Source organism: Rousettus aegyptiacus, unplaced genomic scaffold (genome assembly GCF_014176215.1).
Source record: "Rousettus aegyptiacus isolate mRouAeg1 unplaced genomic scaffold, mRouAeg1.p scaffold_m13_p_2, whole genome shotgun sequence".
NCBI classification, from domain to species: domain Eukaryota; kingdom Metazoa; phylum Chordata; class Mammalia; order Chiroptera; family Pteropodidae; genus Rousettus; species Rousettus aegyptiacus.
In genome coordinates, this window is record NW_023416295.1 from 61,592,575 (window position 1) to 61,616,014 (window position 23,440).

General features: G+C 37.7%; 1 protein-coding gene and 1 pseudogene across 6 annotated transcripts in view; both read right to left on the reverse strand.

Annotated features, from left to right (window-relative positions):
* The window catches only part of ARL6IP6 (ADP ribosylation factor like GTPase 6 interacting protein 6), a 198,682-nt gene that overhangs the window by 148,079 nt on the left and 27,163 nt on the right, over window positions 1–23,440 (reverse strand). For 2 of the 6 annotated variants that reach the window (XM_016151098.2, XM_016151097.2), the window contains one exon: window positions 19,917–21,325. The exons of the other annotated variants lie outside the window; for them this stretch is intronic. In XM_016151098.2, the coding sequence (XP_016006584.1) occupies window positions 21,232–21,325 (94 nt within the window). In that variant the 3' untranslated portion in view covers window positions 19,917–21,231. Of the gene's footprint in view, window positions 1–19,916; window positions 21,326–23,440 lie in introns of those variants that run through there. 6 annotated transcript variants of the gene reach the window in all.
* Window positions 11,866–11,985, reverse strand: LOC118614127 (annotated as a pseudogene).

The window sequence follows — 23,440 nt, forward strand, 5'->3', positions numbered from 1 at the left end:
TGGAAGAGTCCAAAATAAAATTTTAATAATCCAGTGGATAGAATGACCCATTTTGTGCCTACTAGTCATCCTCTTTCCCCAGCCATTGCTGTCATTGTCAATGGGTTCATGAACAAAGTGACCATTCTAACAGGACTGGAGGTTAGGCACAAGCTCAGCAGTATGAACTTTCCACTCATCAAAGCTGACTTGGCTATAACCACTGCTGAGTCCCTAATCTGCCGGCAGCAGACACTAACACCAAGTCCTTAATATGGCATCATTCCCCAGGGTGATCAGTTAGTTAACTGTCAGCAGATTGATTACATTTAACCACTTCCACCAATCATTAAAGGGGCAGCATTTTGTTCTTACTGGAATAGACACTTTAGTTTTGATACAAATTTGTCTTCCCTACACACATTGCTTTTTCCAAAACTACTATCCATATATTTATAGAATGTCTTATCCACCATCGTGGTATTCTGCACAGCATAATCAAGATGCTCAATCCACAGCAAATAAAATGTGTCATTGGGCCCATACTCATGGAATTCACTAGCCTTGCCCCATTCTCCATCACCCTGAAGCAACTGGCTTGATAGAATAGTGGAATGACCTTTTAAAGGCTCAGTTACAGTGTGCCAGCGAGGTGGCAATACTTTGCAAGGCAGGAGCAAAGGTTCTCCAGGAGGCTGTATATGCTCTAAATCAGCAAGTAACATATAGTGCTGTTTCTCCCATAGCCAAGATTCATGGGTCCAGGAATCTAGGGGTGGAAATGGGAGCGGAACCACTGACTATTACCCCTAGTGGTCCACTGGCAAAATTTTTACTTCCTATTCCTGTGACCTTATGTGCTCCTGCCCTAAAGATTTTAGTCTCAATGAAAAGAATGCTCCTACCAGGAGCCCCAACATTGATTTCATTGAACTAGAAGTTAAGACTGCCACCCAGCCATACATACATGTATATGTGTATATATATCTATATATATCTACATATATATAGACATATAGATATATATACATCTATATCATATCATTTTAGTCCCTCTGTTATCCCCTATTGTCTAACATGTGTTAATACTAGTTAACTATATCATAATTATATTTAAGTTACAGAACATCAAGGAGAAGAATGAGTTTGTTGTGGTTTGCTCAAATCCAAGACCCACGGAGCCAATTGAGATGAATTGTGAGCCTTTATTAGCCGGCCGGCAACTGACTCTCTACCATGCAGGGTCAGAGGAGATTAGCCCTGAGCTCCCAAAAGAGGCAGTTTATAAAACCTAGAACCACACCGTGGTTAACAAGTAAGCAGATTATCACAGCCTGATTAACAGAATCAGAAGTAAATCCTTAATGCTGGCTTACTGGAAATTTTCCACCCTTAACATTCCCCACTGGTTTTCTAGGAGGATTCAAATCATTGATTCGTCAACCTGGAGCAGTGGGCAGCGAGCTCTGAGAACCGTGAGTTTCACTGCCTGCACCCTTTTTTGACATATGTGGTTAACAGTAGGTCTAATCCTCTCTTACTCTGTCAGGCCTCACCTAAAGCCATACAAAGACCCCCACACTTCAGGACGGAGAGAATCAAGATGGTCCAGACTGGACCCTTGACAGTCTTATTTTTAGTGGGTCCTCTGTCTGACACAGGACCCATTTTTCTGATGTCTGTGGTGGATGCGCGGCCTTGATTCTGGTACGGTGAATCCGATGACGGTGTCTAGCTACCTTGACTGCGTTGGGTGTTGTCAAGATGACAGGAAAAGGTCCATCCCAGCGGGGCTCAAGAGAAGTAAGTTGTACCTTTCTCACCCAGATCCAATCGCCTTGAGCATGATTGTGTGGCTGGACTGGATACTGAGCAAGTAGTTCTGGGTAGGTCTCCCAGTTTTTGCCAGTTTCCAGCTTGAACTTAGTTAAGGTTTCTTTCAAGGTCCTATTCATCCTTTCTACCTGTCCTGAACCCTGAGGCCTGAGTGGTCTCCTGCTTGGTGAGGAAAGCTTCAGTCCATCCTGAAAAAGTGTCAATGAACACAAGCAAGTACTTGAATCCAGAAGTTCCCGGGCTGACCTCAGTGAAATCCAATTCCCAATGTTCCCCCGGTGCTTATCCATGAAGTCTCGTCCATTGCTGTATTTCCTTGAAAGGCCCTGAATTTACTTGTGCGCAAATGTGGCACTGGGCTGATACCTGCTTGGCCATTCGTTGCAGCCCCGGAATGTAATAGTCTTTTTCAACAGTTCAATTAACTTGGTTCCTCCCAAGTGAGTGCTCTGCTGACCCTGGGTTATAAGGTCTTGGCTCAAGGCCTCAAGTACTACAATGCGGCTGTCCAGGAGCCTAATCCACCCAGTAGATTCTTCTTTGCCTCCCAGCTTGCTGCATAGTTCAACTTCCCCTGGAGTGTAGGTAGGGGTGTCCATTAGCACTCTGGGTGGTAGGGACAGCAGAATGTCAATTGGCTCCACTGGTTTTTGGGCAGCCTCCTTTGTTGTATGATTAGCGAAGGAGTTGCCCTGTGCTATCTCAGAGCTTGAGGTCTGGTGCTCTGGGCAATGGGTGATTGCCACTTTCTTTGGCAGCCAAATTGCCTCAAGAAGGGCTAGCATTTCCTCTTTATTCTTAATTTCTTTTCCTCCTGAGGTCAGTAGCCCCCTTTCCTTATATAACGCCCCATGTACGTGTGCCGTGGCAAAGGCATACCTGCTGTCCATGTAGATGTTAACAGTCTTGTTTTTACCCCACCGCAGAACTGGAGTCACTGCCACTAGTTCAGCCCTCTGAACTGAAGTGCCATGGCTTAGGGCTTGTGCCCAGATGACAGTCTCAGTGGTAACCACTGCAGCCCCGGCATACCTGACCCCTTCTGAGACGAAGTTATTCCCATCTGTAAATAGAGTAGCATCTGGATTCGGCCAAGGGCTGTCTGTCAGGTCCGGTCTGGTGCAGGTGACATTCTCTAGGACCTCAAGGCAGTCATGCAGGGGTTGGTGAGGGTCATCGTCAGGCAGCAGGGTAGCTGGGTTGAGTGCAGCAGTTTTCAGGAATTGTATGTGAGGTGGGTTGAGAAGCATGACCTGATAATGGGTGATCTGAGCATTGGAAATCCACTGGTCCAGTGGGCTGTGAAGCATTGACTCAACTGCACGTGGGGTGATGATCTGGAGTGTCTGCCCTTGGTCGGTGTTGGGGTTCCAAGGTGAATGAGTGTTCAGAGGAACATGTTGGATGCAGGCCGGATTGGTGCCCATTGGGCTCTAATACCGCTTTTGCAGCCTCCCTCTGGATCTGCTCCTGCTCCTCTGAGGTAAACAGGACCTGGAGGAGTTGCTGACTGTAGTCCCAGGTCGGCTGTTGGGTAAAGAAAATAGTCTCTAGGAGAGAGATTCTGGTGTTTCCAATTGTACAGATCATTGGTGGAAAAAGGGACATAGACCATGAATGGCCTCTGGGTTTCTCCCCCAACCGGGGGAGTCAATTGTGGGAGTGGGGTCAGGACTGCTGCCTGGTTTGACGAGTCAGGGACAGGATCTGGGTATTGTGGGGACCGGTACACAACCCCAGTGTGGTTGTGAGGAGGACTCAGGAGGGGTTCTGCCTCCCTGTTAGATGGAGACAGGACCGTGTCATAAGGGGCGTAAGTGGGAGGATTAATGATCTCGAGGTCCTCAGGGGGCACCTGTAAGACAGGGTAAGGAGAGTCAGGTGTCTGTCTGGACAGTTTCTCTTTTTGCTCCTTTGGTATAGAAAGAAGGAGAGACTTGGGAATCGTCTTTGATTTTTTCACGCTGCGGAAGTCCTTCAAATACTTGGGGGCGTCAGAAACAATATCGATCCACACATCGATAAATGGAACCTGATCAGGGTGGCCAGGATTTCCGTAGATAATATTCCGCACCTGAAAGCCTGTTTGCAGGTCAAGTGACCCTTCTGATGGCCACCCTGTTCCAAATGTGGGCCAATCTAACTGGCAGAACCTCTGGAGGTCAAAGGGAGTGACACAGGCTCCGTAGGTGTGGGCTCGTCTCCTGAAATCCTTAAAATGATTAAGGAGGTACTGAAGGGGGGTAGGATGATTCGAGGAAGAAGCTTAACTCATGTTAATGAAAACAGGCAAGACCCCCACAAAAGCCAAATAAGCCAGGGCTAGGATCAGCTTCTGACCTAGCATCCAATTGGACAGGGCCATGGAGGCCAGATCTAAGGAAAGAATTAAAATACCACACATTGATATATGGAGTAAGCTTGTGAAAGCCAAGGCAAGAAGGTAACAGTACATTTTGACCAGTCCAGACAGACAGACACAAGACAAACTACAGGTAACACAAAACGCTAGCGCACCCAAAAGCCTGAAGTCAAGTCTGACGTCTCAGACCTTGACCGAACTAGGGAAGTATTGCTGCGTCCAGCCTTCCACTAGTTCCCCGACAGATACCCAGAAACCTGGATACCTGTAGTGCAGTCTGACCCACCGATAAAGCTCCTCCAGATGGCTCATGCCCAATTGTTACAGAATTGTACCTTTTGTCTGCCTGCCCTCCTGGGTGAGTCCGCCTGGCATCCGGGGCTGAGGAACGTCTCTCAGTGGCCATCCTCTAGATGGGGCAGGTCCTCGCCCAAGGTGGCCAGGGTTGTATGTCTTAAGAGATCTCCCTCTTTGGAGAAATCTCGCTGGGGCCTCCAAATGTTGTGGTTCGCTCAAATCTAAGACCCACGGAGCCAGTTGAGATGAATTGTGAGTCTTTATTAGCTGACTGGCGACTGACTCTCTACCATGCAGGATCAGAGGAGATCAGCCCCAAGCTCCCAAAAGAGGCAATTTATAAAGCCTAGAACAACACCCTGGTTAACAAGTAAGCAGATTACCACACCCCGGTTAAGGAAATCAGAAGCAAATCCTTAATGCTGGCTTATGGGAAATTTTCCACCCTTAACAAGTTCAGTCAAGGACTTTGCATCCTCATCTAGGGATAAGGTTAGTACATTTTAACTTGTGTGCAGGATAGTTGAATCATATTAGGCAGAAGTGTGGCCCTGTTGTTGTCTATATTTGGAGATTAAGTATCATTTAAGGAGATGTGTATGGGTGCCAGATTGAGAAAGGGTGGACCGTGATATTAATTTAATGTGTCAACTTGTCTAGGCTACAGTAGTACCCAGTTATTTAATCAAACATTAATCTAGGTATTTCTGTAAAGGTATTTGGTAGATGTGATTAACATCTATAATCAGTTGACTTTAAGTAAAGGAGATTATCTTTGACAATTTGGGTGGGCCTAATCCGATCAGTTGAAAGTCCTAAAGAGTAGCTCTGAGGTTTCCCTGAGAAGAAATTTCATTTACAAAATGCAGTGTCAGCTTCTGACTAAGAATTTATAGCCTGCCCTTCCTGATACCTTGCCCAATGGATCTGAACTTGCCTAGTCAGCTTCCACAGTGGCATAAACCAATCATTTACAATAAATATCCATCTCTTTCTTGATAGATAGAGAGAGCTAGAGATAGATAGATATATAGATAAATAATATATTTATATAATTCGGTAAAAGTATAGAATAATATATACAGATTTAATACAAGGAATAAAATATTATAGGATATCTCTATATCTATTTATATCTATCGATCATCTTAGAAATAGAATATTGCAAGATATCTTTATACCTATTTCTGTCTGCCTGCCTGCCTGCCTGTCTGTCTTTCTGTCTGTCTACCTATCTATATATCCATTCACCTATCTCCTACTGGTTCTGTTTCTATCTCCTATTGGCTCTTTCTCTGTTGGAATCCAGATACAGTGTCTTTTAAAGAGATTTTTGCTGTCTTTGAGATTAATTTGCAGTTACTGATCTGAGAGAAATGTTTGTTCTTTGATTGCTACAAGTTTGCTTTATATGTTTGTGTTATTAAAAAGGTAACTTTTTTTTTTTTTAAAGTGTAGGGCCAGTTTCAAAACAAAGGAGGGCTACAGGAAATGACAAGGCTATTAAATTATATATTTTTTCAGCCTCTTTTATTACTATGAAGACAGGAAAACATTTTTAAGTTTATTGGCAAAGTCCTTTTAAAACACGTTGAAATTATTTCTCAATTCCTTGAAGAAATACTTCTTTATAGATATCTTTTTAATTTCAAAAATACCAAAAACCTCATACCTATAGGCACTTAAAATCCCACTGTTCTTAAAAGAAAAAAAAAGCTGTAAGGGTTATGAGAGACTCCTTCTGCTTGCTCCAATACACTCTCCACTGATACCCCGTTTTGTATAAATTCTTCTAAATGTTCAATGTGCTTATGTACACACACATTCATTTTAAAATAAAATACATTAAAATAAATTACAAACACCTAATAGCATTGTCATGAATAACTTCTTAAGTATGTAAGTATATATTTAATCTACTCTTTGAAAGTTAGATCCATATGCCTTATAAGGATATTACATAAATTAACCATTTCCACATTAATAGATTCAATCTCTTTTATTCATTTTTATATCACTGAACCAAAGCACAGTACCTAATACACAGTAGGCCCACAATAAATACCTGTTTACTAAATAGAGAGCAATAAATATGTGTCTCTTTTCTGACAGTGGTAATCTGTGCAGTCTCATTCAAAACTGTCCAATGTTGCTGAAAAACAACCCTAACTGAGCTCTTTCATCATGGCTATGACCCCCAACCTTGTAAAAGCATTGCAAAAATCAACTCCACCTCTATGGGATCAATTTTTTTTCATTATTATTAAAGCATAACTTCCCCCAGAACACAAAACAATAGGGATAATTTAATGGAGGTAAAAAGACAAGAATTGAACTATGAATATGTTGCATGGTAGACTGAAATGATGAATAATGGGGATGGTTCATATAAACTTTGTGTTTATTGAATAAAATTGATATCCCTTATCTTTAATTCAAAAAGCAAATAAAAGAAACAGTTATGTGTCTCTTAAAAAAAAAAAAAAGGAACAGAGTGTTTTAGTAATTTAGCTTTTGCTTCTTATTTCCCCTGAGCTATGCGCCTCTGCTGCAGTGCTTCTAACCTCGTCTGCCCATTGGATCACCTGGAGAGACTTAAAACGCATTTATGTCTGGTTCTACCCCCAGAGATTCTGATTTAGTTGACCTGAGGTATGCCTTTAGCTTTGAACATTTTAGAAGGTCCCCAGATGATTCCAATGTAGAGCCAAGGCTGAGGAGCACTCCTCTATAAAAGAGAAGCTGAAGTAGTGCCGCCACCCTCAGAGGACTGCCTAACCACCATATTTCTAGTAGAAGAGATGTTTCAAAGAAGACAGAAGAGCATGAAGAAGAAAATTAAATCTGTATCACACAGTAGGAATGAAACAAGCAGGGACACTCAACACAGCTTAAACCTGGCCTATGGCTCTCACATGGAGTGAGAATCATTGACACTGAGGAATATGCTCACATTCTCACATTCCCTCTTCTCTCTCCTCTCTCCTCTCTCTCCTTTCCTCTGTCTCCCTGTCTCTCTGCCTCTCTCATGAAAATAAGGAATCATGCTCGTCTTAGGCTGCTCTAACAAATACTATAGACTTGGTAATTTAAACAAGATCAGGGGGCTGGCAGACTCGTCCTCTTCGGAGAGCCCTCTTTCTCATTTGCAGACAGCCATCTTCTCCTTGTATTTTCACATGACCGAGAGAGTTCTGGTCTTTCTCTTCTTATAAAGACGCATTAATCACATCATTGGGGCCACCCCCCTCATGACCTAAACCTAATTACATCCCAAAGACCCTACGTCCTAAAACTATCATGTTGGGGATTCAGGCTTCCAAATACGAAGTTGGGGAGCCAACATGCAGTCTATATGAGCCATAATCGTAGAGTTTTAGATATTAACATTGTGGCAGTCCTGAAGGTATGCCATTCAGATCTTCCTTCAAGATAGAACCTGCAATGAGAGCTGCAGTTAGCTGATTCCCACCAGTTACCTTTGGGGTCCACAGCACAGATTATGCTGACACTATGCTCTTCCTGGGCTGCTCCTAATTAATGACACAGCGGGGGTACTAGTCAGGCCATTGATGACCACACAGGACTCTTCTAATGGGCAATCTTTGTTCTGGGCATCCCTGAAACTTTGTCAGAGCTGTGCTACATTCTACAACACAGGATGGTACCTCAAAAATCACCTAGGCTTACATATATTCCTCCTAGCTCAGAAACTTCAGATTCAAATGATTTGCTAAATGTCACATGGCTCCTATTGACAGACCAGAATTAGCAACAGGTTTCACAACCAACAATCAAATGCTTTTTTACCAAAATAGTAGAGTCGAAATAATGGTGACTCCAGTGGAAAAATAAAAAAGGAAAAGTAATAAAAACAAAAATACAATAATTTACACTAGGTAAGAACATTGAAAGTTCTCAGGGGACTTTCTAACAAGGTATACCCACAAAATATTTATAACAGGCAAAGCAAACAAAGCGTCAGAAGCAAGAAAGCAAAGGAAAAATACTAGGAACATCCAGAACATGCAGGCACAGTTCAGGTCCTCTCTCAGTCAGGCAGACATACTCCATCTTCAGAATGTGTGTGAGAGAGATGTTAGTCTTAGGAAGGCCAACTTGATGGTTTAAACAGTGTCTCCACAAAATTCATGTCCACCCATAACCTCAGAATATAACCTTATTTAGAAATAAAGTCTCTACAGACGTAATTAAGGTGAAGATTGAGATGAGATCATTCTTTATTAGGGTGGATCCAATATCCAGTGAAAATATCTTTATAAGAGACAGAAAAGGACACATAGAAGTGAAGAGATTGTAGTGATGCATCTACAAGCCAAAGAATGCCAGGAACCACTAGACGCTGGAGGAGGAAAGGAAGAACTTTCCCCATGAGCCTTTGGAGGCAGTGCAGCCTTGACAAGACTTTGATTTTGGACTTCTGGCCTTCAGAGATGTGAAAGAATTAGATTTCTGTTGTTGTAAGCCATCCAGTTTTTGGCAAGTTGTTATGCTGGCCCTAGGAAACTAATGTACTATATATACTTAAGGGTCTTTTACACTGGTCACAGGGCAAAAACCAGGCTGTGTAAACAAATATAAAAATGGAAACCTTCAATATATATGTTTGTATAAACAATATAGAGAAGCTGATATAGAATACCCCTAGGACTTTTTGAGCTCCAAAGAGCACTTTACATTGTAAATCACTAGCCAGCACATTCCATTCCCATGCTGGTCAAGGGTGAGTACCATAGCTCCAGGTGGCTAGAGAGATAAGCACAGAGCTACCACAGAACAGTTGTGTGTACTCAATTACCTAGCCAGAGAATTATTCTAGGTTCTTATGGTGAAAATATAAAGGAAGAATCAATCTAACTTCAACCTGGGTTTATACTCAGATGCTCAGTGATTATCGAATAGAATTTCTTCTCATCTTTAATTTCTTCCTCCATAGAATAAGGTTAAATTAAATTACCTTCCAGTGCTAGCATTTTCTAATTAAGGATTTGTGGGCAGGTGTATATGGGTCAAGCAGAGCTTGTCACTTGGGGGAAAGGTGGTTTAACACTTATGTAGGTCCCAGGAAGAGGAGAGTAACTCTATCTTTTGGCAAACTTTTGGTTAATTCTTGTATCAGGGTCCCTAAGACCACCCTCAGGCTTGGTGATTTGCTGGAAAGACTTGTGGGACTCAAATGCTATTGTACACACAGTTATTACAGTGAAAGGATACAGGTAGAAATCAATAAAAGGAAAAGGTAGAAGTGGTCAAGTCCAGGAGAAATTAGGCACAAGCTTCCAGGTGTCCCCTCCCAATGGATTACATGGGGACATGCTTAATTCTCTCAATGCATATGACAATACATGTGAAGTGTTTCCAACCAGGAAAGCTTATTTTAGCCTTGGTTTCCAGAGTCGTATTGGGGTTCAGTTATATATGCATGCAGTGCCTGTGTGAGTGACCTCAACTACTTAGATTCCAGTCCTTACCACTCCTGAACAAAAATAAGTATTTGCCATAAATTGCATCATCAGGATGATTTATCTTGTCAAACTAGTACAACATGGTCCAAGGCCTCAGGCATACAAAACATTCTTATCAGGGGGAATATTCCAAGGGCTTTAAGGGTATTTTAGCCTTTGTTTCTTAGAGATTCCGTGGCATCCAATATAATAAAGTAGCTGAAGTGTATTTCTTTTACCTGCACCTAAAGTTAACAGATACTTTAATGTTTTTAATAAATTACTGGTGTCTTGCAATCTAGAGGTAAAGATATCTAAATCTTGCTATTTTTAAAGGTAAAACCTTAAATATAATTGGGCACTTTTAACTAGAAGTGTTTTTCGTTTCTTTTTTTTAGATCAGGAATTCAGTCATGTCACCTGTTTAGCCCCTTAAGAGTATTGTATCAAACCCATAAAATATAACATTTTTCCTGTTTTATTTTGTCTTTGATAAAACCAGGATAATACGGTATTGTTTTGTAATTTAGCTTTCACTTAGAGCTATATCATAGACATTTTCTTTTTCCATACCTATAGATCTACCTTGTTCTTCTTAATGACTAATATTCCATTGTGTGGATCAACAAAACATATTTAATCCTCTGTAGTCATTTAGGTTGTTTCCTATTGTTTGTTATTTAAAAAAAAAAATTAAATTAATATCCCTGGAAACACGTGTGAGTAGAGCAATAGGATTTGATTCTATGTATTTTTCAGAGATTTTTGTTACTATTTTCTGACAATATACGAGCAACCCTATATAGGAAAGACACCCTTTCTCTTATTTGTGTCCCTAAGAAAATATTTAGTATGTGCTAAAGAATTTAACATAGAGTATCTTATTTAATCCTCACGAGAACTATAAACAGCTAATTACTATTCCTGTTTTTAATCTTATTGTTTTTCTAACTATGAAATAATATACATCTATAGGAAATTTAGAAAATGTAGACTCCATAAAAAATAAAATTAATACCTATAAATTAACTGCTCCAAGACAACCTCTGACAATATTTCAATGATTCTCCTTCATATTATCTTGCTGTGTAGTTATTTTACATAGTCGAAATGCAGCTTTATACAATTATGTATCTTGCTTTTTAAGATTATAACATTTCCTATGTTACTCTTCTTGACAGCTAACTTTCAAAAAGTGCTTCATAATATTCCATTATATTTCTGTACATATGCTATTAGTCTTTCAAATAGCTGTGCTATTTGCTTCCATTATTTCCTATTATAACAAATTATTTGCTTGTGAGGGATATCTTTGGTATACAGACGTTTTTCTGTATTTTACATTACTTTTTCATGATGAAGGGCAAGAAATAAAATCAGAAGTTCAATTGTATTAACCAATGTTACCCCAACAAACTTAATTTTAAAAAATTTTTTAAATTTTTTTAAATAATTAGGAGTTCAAAGTTTCTAATGCATATTGACAACTGTATGTTTCATTAGTCATTAAATTGTCCCTACCAAGCTTTCAGGTATTCATTCAACCAGGAAGGATCATGTTCTCAGCTATAGTTTTAGAACTCCTATACCTGCCTGTAGCTTCATTGTATCAACATCAGCCATTTACTACACATTTTTCCTTCTTCCTATATTATCAGAAAAAAATCTTTAATATAGAAATATATGAATAAATGTAATACTTTATAATAAGAGTTTTTCTATTATATACTTTAAAAATTTGTCCTTTAGTTTCTATTTGTATTTCATAGGGAAGGGTTATATTCTTATGCTACCTACATCTTAAAGATTTCTTTTTTCTTTTATTATTTTATTTATTTATTTATTTTCAGTCGAGGCAACCCTTGGTTGACCTCACAGATTGCAAGGACCTTGTCAGCTTACAATCTCTTATTTTTTTATTTCTTATGCTTATAGCACGTGGTCTTCCCTAGGTGGTCTCCCATCCAAGTACTAACCAGGCCCAACCCTGCTTAGTTCCCGAGATCAGATGGGCTCGGCTTTGTTCAGGGTAGCATGACCGTAGACAAGATTTTTTTGTAAACACTAAGAAATTTCTAATTGTTTAAGATTTTTATTTTAAGGTTGGAGGTCTATCGATCTGCTTGTTTTGGGCAGCAATAAGTCACCAAAATTATTTAAATTTCCTTTTGAGAATTTTTTTTTCTGAAAAACTGCTTTCTGCATGTTTATCATACTAAAATAAGCTTTTTAAAAAAACTGACCTTATTTCTGATACACTTCAACAAAGTAAAAATTCATTTCTTTTGAGGAAAAAGAAATAAGAACTAGTAATAATTTTTATTTACAAAATATATTTCCACGATTCTTTTTGTTTGTGGACTTCTACTTGCCATTAGAATAGGCATAAAAATTTATCAAGAAAGGCTTTTAAGAAACATTTTCTGAGATACACGCTAGTCAATCTTTCAATCTAAAACAATTATTCTATCAATTTTCTAAAATGTTTCTTTCTGGATGCCTATATGATACTTAAAAGTATGATTCTCATTTTTGTTTCTCCAAACCTGAGTACAAATGGAAATTTGCTCAATCTGAAAGTACAATTTTATATAAAAACTGATATAAAATAAGTGTCGTGCACTCTATATTTTATATCAATAGGAACTTGTAACATCCAGCAGTGCAAGCATTAGTTGCATTTAATGCAAAATAGAAAATTATACTCTCATTATACTTTTATATACAGCATACTGACTTTCATTTTAAGCAGATTTGTATAGTACTAAGAATTATAAATGATTATACCTGGCCTAGTGTACTTATAAGATACACAGATTTGAAGTCATTTATTCCAAAATTATTATTCATTTTTTCTCATACCACTTTGTAAATCTATACATAGATTAAGTGTTCAATAAATGTCACAAACAATTACTGAGCACCTGGTGTAAGCTTCGGCCTAGATATTGTGAGCATTAATAAAAGAATCTAAAAAGACTCTTTAGGAAGACAAGTCATTATAAAATAATAAGGCTGGATAGCATCTGACAATTTTCAAAAATTAGTAGTAAGAGAAATAAATCCAAGAGGCAGAAACCACAGTGGAACAAAGTGTTTTCAAGTGTGTGGACAGGTAGAAGTGGAAAGTTGATAAATGCTGAATTCTTGGTTCTTTGTTTTAAATATCAAAATCTAACTAGCTAGCTAAGAAGAAAATAATTGCATTATAAGGTTAGAGAGTAGCTCACAAAATTGAAGAAAATATCAGAAAACCAAGATTGTAAAATGACAGAAAGCTTAGTAGCAGAGATTATAGCTAAGGTTATAATTCAGTCTGATTAGGATTCTATTATTGGCCCAATCATCGCTGAACACTCCTAGAAACCATTGCCACTGCCATGGAATGGCACAGCTATAATGAATTGTAAGCTTTCTGTTAGCTATTGTCATTCATTCACAATGCAAAACTTGAGAAGTATACAGTTGGTGGCACCAAGTATACATACTGCCAATAGGTCTGAGGGAAAGTATCTAACCTCTTAGCCTTCTCTAATGCTACATAGAGTCTTGCTACCCACAAACACTCACATAACAAGGAAGACTTACAAAATGAAAATATGTTTTGGGGTTGAGCAGTCAAAAAATGACAAAATACCCGCTAGAGTCCACTCCTTTGCCCACTCAATATACACATATACATTACTTCTCATGATTACAGTACTTTAAAAAAATCATGCCACCTATAATATAGCACAACCATTTCTCAGTTGAGAATACATACACAGACTCTTACCCACAGGCAGACAATGGAAAGTCTCATAAGTTACTATATTCAGTTCCATAACCAGGATTTCAAAGAAATGTCAATTCCCCCCAAAGTACATAGTAATCCAATCATAATATTCTGCAATCTATGCACTACACCGTAGTTAGCCAGTGTAAATATATATATATATATATATATATATATATATATATATATCTCCTACACGAAATGAGAAAAAAAGAGGAAAAAATTAAAAAGGAATTAAAATACACACCTGTCATAGAAAAGAAATAAATATGAGTGGAGGGCATAGCTCTTTTATTTTTAAAACTGGTCAGAAGACCTTAGCTAGTATGTATGACTTATTTTGTCCAATATCTATTCCACATTCCCTTGACTTTCAGATAAAATTCTTAAGAGGTATAGGTTTTTTCACCCAGTGGTGTAACCAATGCCTTATTTTTGAGGGATCTGAGCCCCTGCCAGCGTTAAGGTTGTAATATTCCACTAGCAGAATATGAGAGTCTAACAAGGAAGCAACTCAGGACCTCCCAAGTTTTGTCCACATTCCTGGCTCCCATTGTATAGCCATAATTCGATTTCCCCTTGGTGGATTACCAATTGCTCCAATCAGTACCTAATATCGATTTTGTCTCTGTGCCCAGTTCTCTAAGGAACTTGAAATGGCCAAATGTGGCCTCAGCTTCTAATTCCACAATAGCATTGTTGTATATACCTTTGTGGAAACATTTCTCCCTAGAGTACAAAAATAGGCAGCATATGGAGATGGGAAGAAAGTGTTTCAAGAGTGGGTTTTTCTTATGAACTGAATTCTTTGAGCAGAAGTAGTATATTTAATGACATACAAGGCCACAGTAGTTAATGACTTATCTGTAACAGATCTTGCCATGCAAAGGCCCACAGGGTACTGACACAGAGGCAAGTTCTCTTAGGCTAGTAACTTTCTTGTGAGAAAATGAACACTTGATCTTGGAACTCTAGGTAACCCTGTGACCCCAACTGTCCATTCTGAACAAGATTTACCTGATTCATCTACTCATGAATATACATGAGTAGATGAATCAGGCACTATTACTGTTTGGGTGTTATTCTTTCTGGTGGGGAGATGTTCCGGGCATTGTAGATGTTTAGCAGCATCCCTGGCCTCTACAAACTAGTTGCTGGTAGAATCACCCAATCGAAAATATCTCTAAACAGTGCTAAATATTTAATTGAATTGCTAAAATTTGCCTCTGGGAGGCAAAGCTGCCCTTAGTTGAGCACCACTGGCAGGCACGTCCTTTGAATTCTATCATTCAGAAGTGTCCTGAGTCAGTCCTAAAATCTTGAGTAAATAATATGATCACATTCCCAGTATGCTTTCTCCTGTCACACTGCCTCTTTTCATTCAACTTACGACTATTGCCTCATGAGAGTTCCCTATGGACAACTGACTGATGTTGGGGAAAAACCCTTAAGCTTAACTTATAGGTGTTCTGTGTATTAGGTTACTACTAGCCCAAAATGAGGTGGAGGGGGCATTAAACCCTCTGTTTATGGGTGGCAGTGGGGGACAGGAAAGGAAAATCCTCCTAGGGAGGAATTCGGGCAGTTCATATTGTTGTCTCCTTGGCCTGAAGAGATATGTATGAAATAAGGGTTATGTACATTCATGGAGAGTGAACTGGCAGTTGGTGGGATTGTCAGGGGCTTGAGAAAGGATTGGTGCTAATTTAAGAAAGGTTAGGAAGGGATGTATACCTGGGCCTCTTAAATGGATCCAGAATGTGAAAGTATTTCTGAGCTATGTTAATACTCACAGCAAAGTCCTCTGGATAATAGGGTAGACAAGGTGACCTATTTTGTAGATGTTAGTCTCCTTCTGTCAAGACAGTGCTTAATGGGAGCATAAATAAAGTGCCAGGATGGCAAGGATGGAGTTTGTCTCTCCTCCCCCATCCTCTCTCCCTTTTCCCTCTCTCTTTGCCAAGAGCTCTACTTATAGTATCACATCTTGGCGGTTCAGCCAGCTACCAACCACTTGCATTAGAAGGGGTAACATTTTAGCAGTTTTGTCCTCATTGGCTGACATATTATAGTCTTAGATTTGCTTTTCTTGTCTGTGATACTTCTAACAGCACCACTATTTATGGATTTACTGAATAATTTATATATACACTATCACAGATTCCCATACATCTCTGGCCAAGGAACTTACTACACATAAGTTAGATAATGTGCTTAATTCTTGTTTTATTAACATCTCTCTCTTATGCACCTCTCTCTTATCAGCTGCTGTTTTCAAATGCTGAAATAATCTACTAAAAACTTAGTTATGAAGCTAGCTGAGAGAAAACACAGTTGGGGATCTCTCTGGATGCAGTGTATATTTTTATCCAACAACTGATTTTCGATGCTATTTCTCCCATTCTGATACCACATAGGTCCAAGAACGAAGAGGCATCTCACTATTACACTCAATTACTCACTCATAAAGTTTTTACTTTTTGCTCCTATGACTCTGGGCTCTGTTTTTAAAGGTTTTACTACTTAAGGAAGGAGTACAAAAGAAATTAGTTCAAAAGAATTGGAAGTTCAAACTACCATATGGTAATTTTAGATTCTTATGCCACTAGGCAATCAGACAAAAAAAAAAAAAAAAAAAAAAAAAAAGAAGGCTGCTATGTTAATTGGGGTGTTTTAACCCTTTAATACAGTTGCTACAATGACAGCAGGGAAGAGTATACAGGGAAAAGTGAAAACCGAAGATTCTCTGGGCTGTACTCTTATACTACCATGGATGGTGGCAAAAGGACCAACAGGAGCTTAGACCTATTAGAAATAAATTTGGTCACTATCAGGGAAGAAAACTAATTTGGCAAGGTACAGCCAGAAGAAAAATAAAAGAATAAATGCATAGGAAGGAGGATCTCATGACCAGGCACTTAAATAAGACAGCATCTTCTACCTGTATTCTCTTGCTGTTACATATAACATGTACTTTAACCAATTTCCCATCTCTTCCCTGTCATTCGTTAAGTATTAAAATAACTATTTAGGGTAATTTGCAGACTATCAGTAAGAGAATGTGGCAAAACTATAAGAATGACATAATCTGAAGGTCCTGGCCTTGACAATGAACATAATAATAAACAGATGTGTTGTTAAGTATTATTTTTTGAAGTTTAAATATGAATAGTGTGTGTATGAAAACTAAATGGTCAAGAATGAATTATAGTGAGTATCTATCTTTGCCAGTTGCTTGATATCCATTCACCCATTCCCAAAAGAATTCCAGATGTTGCTTTCAATTACAGAAGCCAAAGGAAGTAGGCATATGACCTAATCTTGGGCACTCTATCCAAGGACTCGACCTTCAGTTGATCTTGCAAAAACAAAAACAAATGACTGAACAAATGACTGGAAGGATTCATCATATCATCCCAAACAGGCTGTTCCCACTATCAGAGTCCCTTTGCTTCCTCTTCTTTGACCTTCTAGTATTTTGGTTCCTGCCTACCAGTTCTAAAAGACACTGGATATCCTTTCAATCAATTCCCTTTTCCTAAAGTTAGACCTGTTCTGTTGCTTGCAAAATAGGGCCATGATATAATTAAGAAAACAGGCAGAAATGGAATAACAGACAAATATAGAAAATCTCTTTTAAAATCTGTTTTTACAGCCATTTCATATTTTCAAAGAACTCACTTTTGGTATTGGATATTGTTATAGACTGCAGGTCTGTGTCGCATCACCCCAATTGATTTGTTGAAACTCTGACTCCTAATAGGATAGTATTTGGAGGTGGAGCCTTTGGGTAATAATTAGATCAAGAGGGTGGAGCCCCCATGATGGGATTATAATCCTTATAAGAGGGAGCAGCCCTCTCTCTCCCCACCAAATGAGGATACAATGAGAAGACATCTGTGAGTTAACCATGTAGAGGGTCCTCACTGAAACCCAACCACGCAGGCACTCTGATCTTGGACTTCCAGCCTTCAAAACTGAAAAATGTTTTTTAAGGCACTTAGGCTGTGGTAACTTGTTATTGTAACCACAGAGCCAGCTCAAAATGGTCCTATCCTGTTTAACAAGACACTAAATTGCTTTTCAGAGACAAAAGAACAAAACCTCAAGTCATGCAGCCAAAGCATGTGCAGAGAACTTTGATCTCCAGCTGAAAATGGAACCAAAGTCTCACCATCCTCCTCCTCTCCCCCACAATCCCACTCTCTCACCCCCCATAGACAAAGAACTAAAGAACCCAGACATAATGGAAACTTGAACACTGGAACCCTTACAGAAGCAGAGTCTGATGTGCAGGAAGATCCTGTGTTTACACCCCTTATGGCCAAGCTCCAAGTTTCTCCAATTAAAACTTGCCCTGCCAAAAATAAAGATTAGGAAAAAAAAAAAAAAAAGGAAAACAATAAAAAAGCTCGTGCCACCAGCACTTCGAATTCCCTATACCCTTAAAAACTGGATCAAGGAATTCAGGCTTTGAGCATTAGCTTCCCATTCTCCTGAGTGCGCTGTTCATAAAAAAATAGCCAATCTTTCTCCATCATTCTGTTTACCTTTTTGATCTGCTGGCAGTGGCTGGAAGAACTCTATTCTGTAACGATTGCAGCCCTAGATAAGACAGATATTACCTCTTATTTTTCTTTTGTTCTCCACTGATTGTGTCTTACATTTCCTATTTCCAATCTGTTTTGGGGTTTATTTTACTCTGCCGCTTTTCCTAACCATTGATTTGCATTCTTAGCTTATTTTCAATCTTCCTTGTGTCATGATATATTTGAAGTTATGAATTTGCTTTACAGTGTTTTGTCTACATCCTACAAATTCTGACATGTGGTATTTTCATTGTAGTTTAAATCTAAGTATTTTGTTAAGTATTATTCTTTCCGTTTTACAGATAAGTAAACTGATAAACATTTTTATTAAGTAGCAGTAGTATATTTAAAACTTATCTTATTTAACTGAAGACTCATACAGTAGTCTCTCTTTATCTTTGGGGAATATATTGCAAGACTCCTAGTGGATGCCTGAAGCCATGGAATGTACTGAACCCTATAAATACTATTTTCCTATATATACATATGATAAATTTTAATTTATAAATTAAGTACAATGAGATTAACAATAATAAAATAGAATTATAACAATATATTGTAATAAAAATTATGTGAATGTGGTCACTTGTTTCAGGGCATCTCTTGCATAAGTCTTTGGATAGGCTCAATGTTTTCTAGTGCACCATGCCGTCATCAATCGGAACATATTTTCTGTTAATGTCTTCTACCCAATTTAATGCCTTTCCATCTTAACTAAGTATTTATCATACACTGTAGCCGTAAGTTTTGCAGTTTGAAGTGCGACAACAAACCTAGCGTGAATTTTTTTCCTTCTTCACAATTCCAGATTCGTTCTTACAGTGCATCTTAGCAACCTCAGCAAATGATTTTTTTCTTATTGGCTGAACACTGGCTGCCAGGATCTCCTGGGCTTGTATCTTCCCATCTTCATCATACCTTAATTTCAAGTTGAAAAATCCTGGGAAAGACTGGCCTGATTTGAGTCACGTCTCTATTCCTGTTGCAATCACTGTGACCAACAGAGACGAGAAACTAGGATTGGCCCAGCTTTGGTTAGGTACCTATCCTTAGTCAATCACTCTGCTATGGAAGTAGGATGATTTATATTTGGATCCCATGTTAAACTGGAGGAGCAATTTCTCAAGAAAGAGGAGTGATAGTCCAGAAGAAATAGGGTACCAGAAAAAAATCTTATATATCTTTTTATATATCTGTATATATGTACCTACATTTTATAGATATATCTTATTAGATATCTACATATAGGTCTACTGTAGTATTTTCCTTAGTCATAAGACAAGGAATCTGGAAGAAGCTATCCAAATTTGTGGGGTTGGGGGATTAGGAGGGGTGGAGAGAAGAAAAACTGATGTTACTTGTATATTCCTTTGCAAAAGAAGAGCCCTCTACAAGCCACGGTGGGAGAGGTTGTGGGGAGGAAGACAGGGAGTGAAGATAGATTCACTCCAACAATCACTCTGGAAGGAATATCAAGCCATGGGATTTGTATATATGTATCATGTCTCTATGTACACACACACACAATATTAATCTAAATAGATAATTTAAATTGGAACATCCTTTGTCATTTCCAACTGTTTTTGAGTAGTAAAAAAATGTTAAGACTTAGAAACATCATTAAATCATTTATTCAGTAACAACACTCAGCAGATAACATAAACACACACTGCATATTCATTTCCCATTTAGCCTGAATAAGCAGTTTCACTCTACAGTGCTTTCCAAAATGTAAGTTTTTCTACAACTAGGAAAAACAGCACTTTAAAAACAGTTCTTTTTAAAATTGAAGTGACTTTCTAAATGGGTATTTAAAATTGAAGTGAGAAAAATTAAGGCTTAATTACTATAAAAACAAAACTAACATTGCAATTATAGAACATTTAATAGGAAAATTATGAAACTATATATAAAAAAATTATACATATATACACTGTATCAAAATACCTTTTCTATTTTGGTAACTAAATTTTTGAGATTTAAGAATAATCTAGTTCAAGCATTTCTAAATATAAAAATGTCAGGCTTGTAATTATTAAAAACAAAATAACAGTTCTGTTGAAGTAACACCATATACACCAGGATAAATATTTGAAATTGTAGAAACAAATAATGAACAGCTTCAAATTTTTCAATAGTTTAACGGCTTAAATAAGTTACCCCTTTTTCAGTCATTTTTTTGTTAAAAATAAGTTTATTTAATTTTAAAGTAAGGTCAATGTGCTTTTGTTGCTTGTTTTAAAAGACAAAATACTTATTAAAAATGGCAGTTATTAGATTTGCACCAGCTAAAGAATAACATTTACATTTGCCTAGATGTAACAATTTTTAAAACATACAAATTCAATATGAAGTAGGAAAATATGCAACAAAAAACCAAAAACAACACATAAGGAGCTACACCCCATAAAAAATATAAATGTACCTTGTATTGATTATATGACTATCAAAAACTAAATATCCTGATTTAAAAGTAGCTTCTATCAAATGGAATGGGCATTCTTTGCTTTGCTGATATAATAATAATTAAGAAATGGATCTAGCTCATTGAAACAGTAATATCAGTTTTTCTTAGCAAAAATGTAGTACATATATGGAAAGGTGGGTATTGACCTGTATTCAAGTTTTCCAGTTTGTTTTCCATTAAAATGTTTTCTACAACTTAGAAAAATAACACACCCAAAAGAAAAAAGATGAGGTAAACATTTTACAATTTTAAAAAATTACATGAAACTTAATACTCATATCCCAATGCCTATGTTCTAGAACGATGATTAAGAAGGTCCTCCATAATGACAATAAGATACATATCTGAATCATATAATGAACAGTAGGTTTCTTGGTCTTCTCAGTAGGTAATGATGTTCTTCCGTTATTACAAAGCAATCATGACTAAGTTTCGTCAAGAATACTGCTTCAATGATGGGTTTACATGAGGCACCACGCAACAGTAAGAGCAGCTACAATGCCATTCAAAATTGCCATGCTATAGCCCATGTGGAAAGAATGTCCAGTAAGTTTCCTGGTGGGGGGGGGGGACAAATGAAAAAAAGGAAATGTAACTGGGTATAACAGAAACACCATCAGTTATCATTGAAAATGCTTACAACCTGGAAATGTGTTATATATTAATATACAGGTTAAAAAAGAATATTGGACATCCGTAGGATTAGTAATATATCTTAAGTTCTTTGTCAAAAACTGTCCTGGTTCTCAAATATAATTTTTCAACTTCATTATTTAGAGAAAATGCTCAGTTTGATACCTATCTTTAGTGTGCTTCATAATCACTGGGTATATCTTAACCAAATTCTAAGGTATAAATTTTACATTACAAGCGTTTCTTTCATTAATTAGCAGTGTATCTCCCTGCTCTCTTATTTTCATTTTGAACTTAAAATACATATTATTTCAAGTATTTGTTCTGTTTGTAGTATTTTTAGATTATGTGAAGGACCTCTATTATTTCTTTGAGCACTTGCCCATGTTTGAGTCATAAATCAGATGTCTTTTATAGATGTTTCAGTTCTCAACCTAAGTTACTTAATTGAAGTGGCTTTTAGTGAGTTCCTAAGTATCAGTAAAGACACATCTCTTGTTCTATGGTTACTATGAATGCCAACTATCTTACATGCACAGATTTCCCGACATTTGTTCCCTCTCTTTTGTAGCAAATTTACTACATTTTCTTTCTTAACATTCTTCCCACTAACTATATTGCAAAAATGCTCTTTGCTTACCTTAATATGGATCAGACATGCTAAAAAGAAAAGGTAGTATCTAATTGGTGTCTGAAGCAGAACAGAATCTTCTCACTGAAGCAATCTAAATATATGGCATATAGGGAAATGCACTAGCAGCAGTTAAGAGCTGAATGTCATTAGAAATAAAGACCCCTGGACTGAGCGGGTCATTGTGCCCATGTCCTCTCCTCCTTTCCTAAGGATAGGTCAAAGCCAGGAGGTACTTAGATTTGAATTAATGAATTAACATTTGAAGAGCACCACACTACCCAGTCCCACAAGATCTGTAGCAGAGAGTAAAGAAGATACACTCTTTTAAGAATCACCTCTTTGTATCCCCTCTGTCCTCCACTCCCCCCACCTCCCATTCACCTGAGACTCCAGAAGATCCTGCTTTCTGATAGCTCCCTGTTCTGGTCCATGGGAGTTATTATTTGCTCTCTCCACTCAATCTTACTCACCTAGGGACTAGTTTAAGATGCTCCTCATTTGTCTCTAAGGGTTAATCTACCTATCTGTATTATCTACTATATGGTAAAAAAGGATGTACTAAATGCTCTGCTCCTTGAAAAAAGATATTCCTCAAACCTATGTTGATTAGTGAACAAAAACCTAATCATAAATTGAACTATCAGCATTATTGGTCAAAAAACAAACAAACCACCAACCTACAAATTACCTGAGAACATTTAAATTCATACTAACAAAATGAAGTTAATTATGGAATAGAATTTCAGGAATTGTTCTCTTTACTACTTGGTGACCTAGCACTTTGATAAAAATAGAAAAACCTCTAAAGTATAGTTTACTTAACTTTAGGAAATTACAATAACTACAATGTTGGTATAATTGAATTGCACGGAGATGTACATGCTCAAATGCTCAGTGACCCTTATAAAACAGGCAAAGTAAGGAATTTTAATGGCAATGAAGTTATGCTCCAGATCAGTGATTCTTAGTCTTTTTACCATCTCCAACGTACCATATTTCCACTTCAAGGATAGCAGTTGTCACACATGTACTGCTTAGGTAAGGAACTTAAAAACTTTGAGCATTCACTTGCTTTAATGCTCCTATTCAAAACACCATGATTTTCCTCTTTGAGGGAAGACATAGACAACCCCTCACAGGTTTTCTCTCCTATGCCTCTTATTTGTGATCTCTGAAGTCCTGTTAAAAAACTAAAGGTATCTTGGTTCTCCTTGTCAAACCCTTCATTTATCTCACATGCAGGAGTCATGTTTTGAATTGAAAAATGACTAAATATGATGCCTATTTTACTCAATCTCTTTCTCTCTCTATATATATACATACATATATGTATACACACACATACACACATATGAATTTCACTTTTAAAATTAAAGTATACACAGTGCAGTGCTAATGCCTAT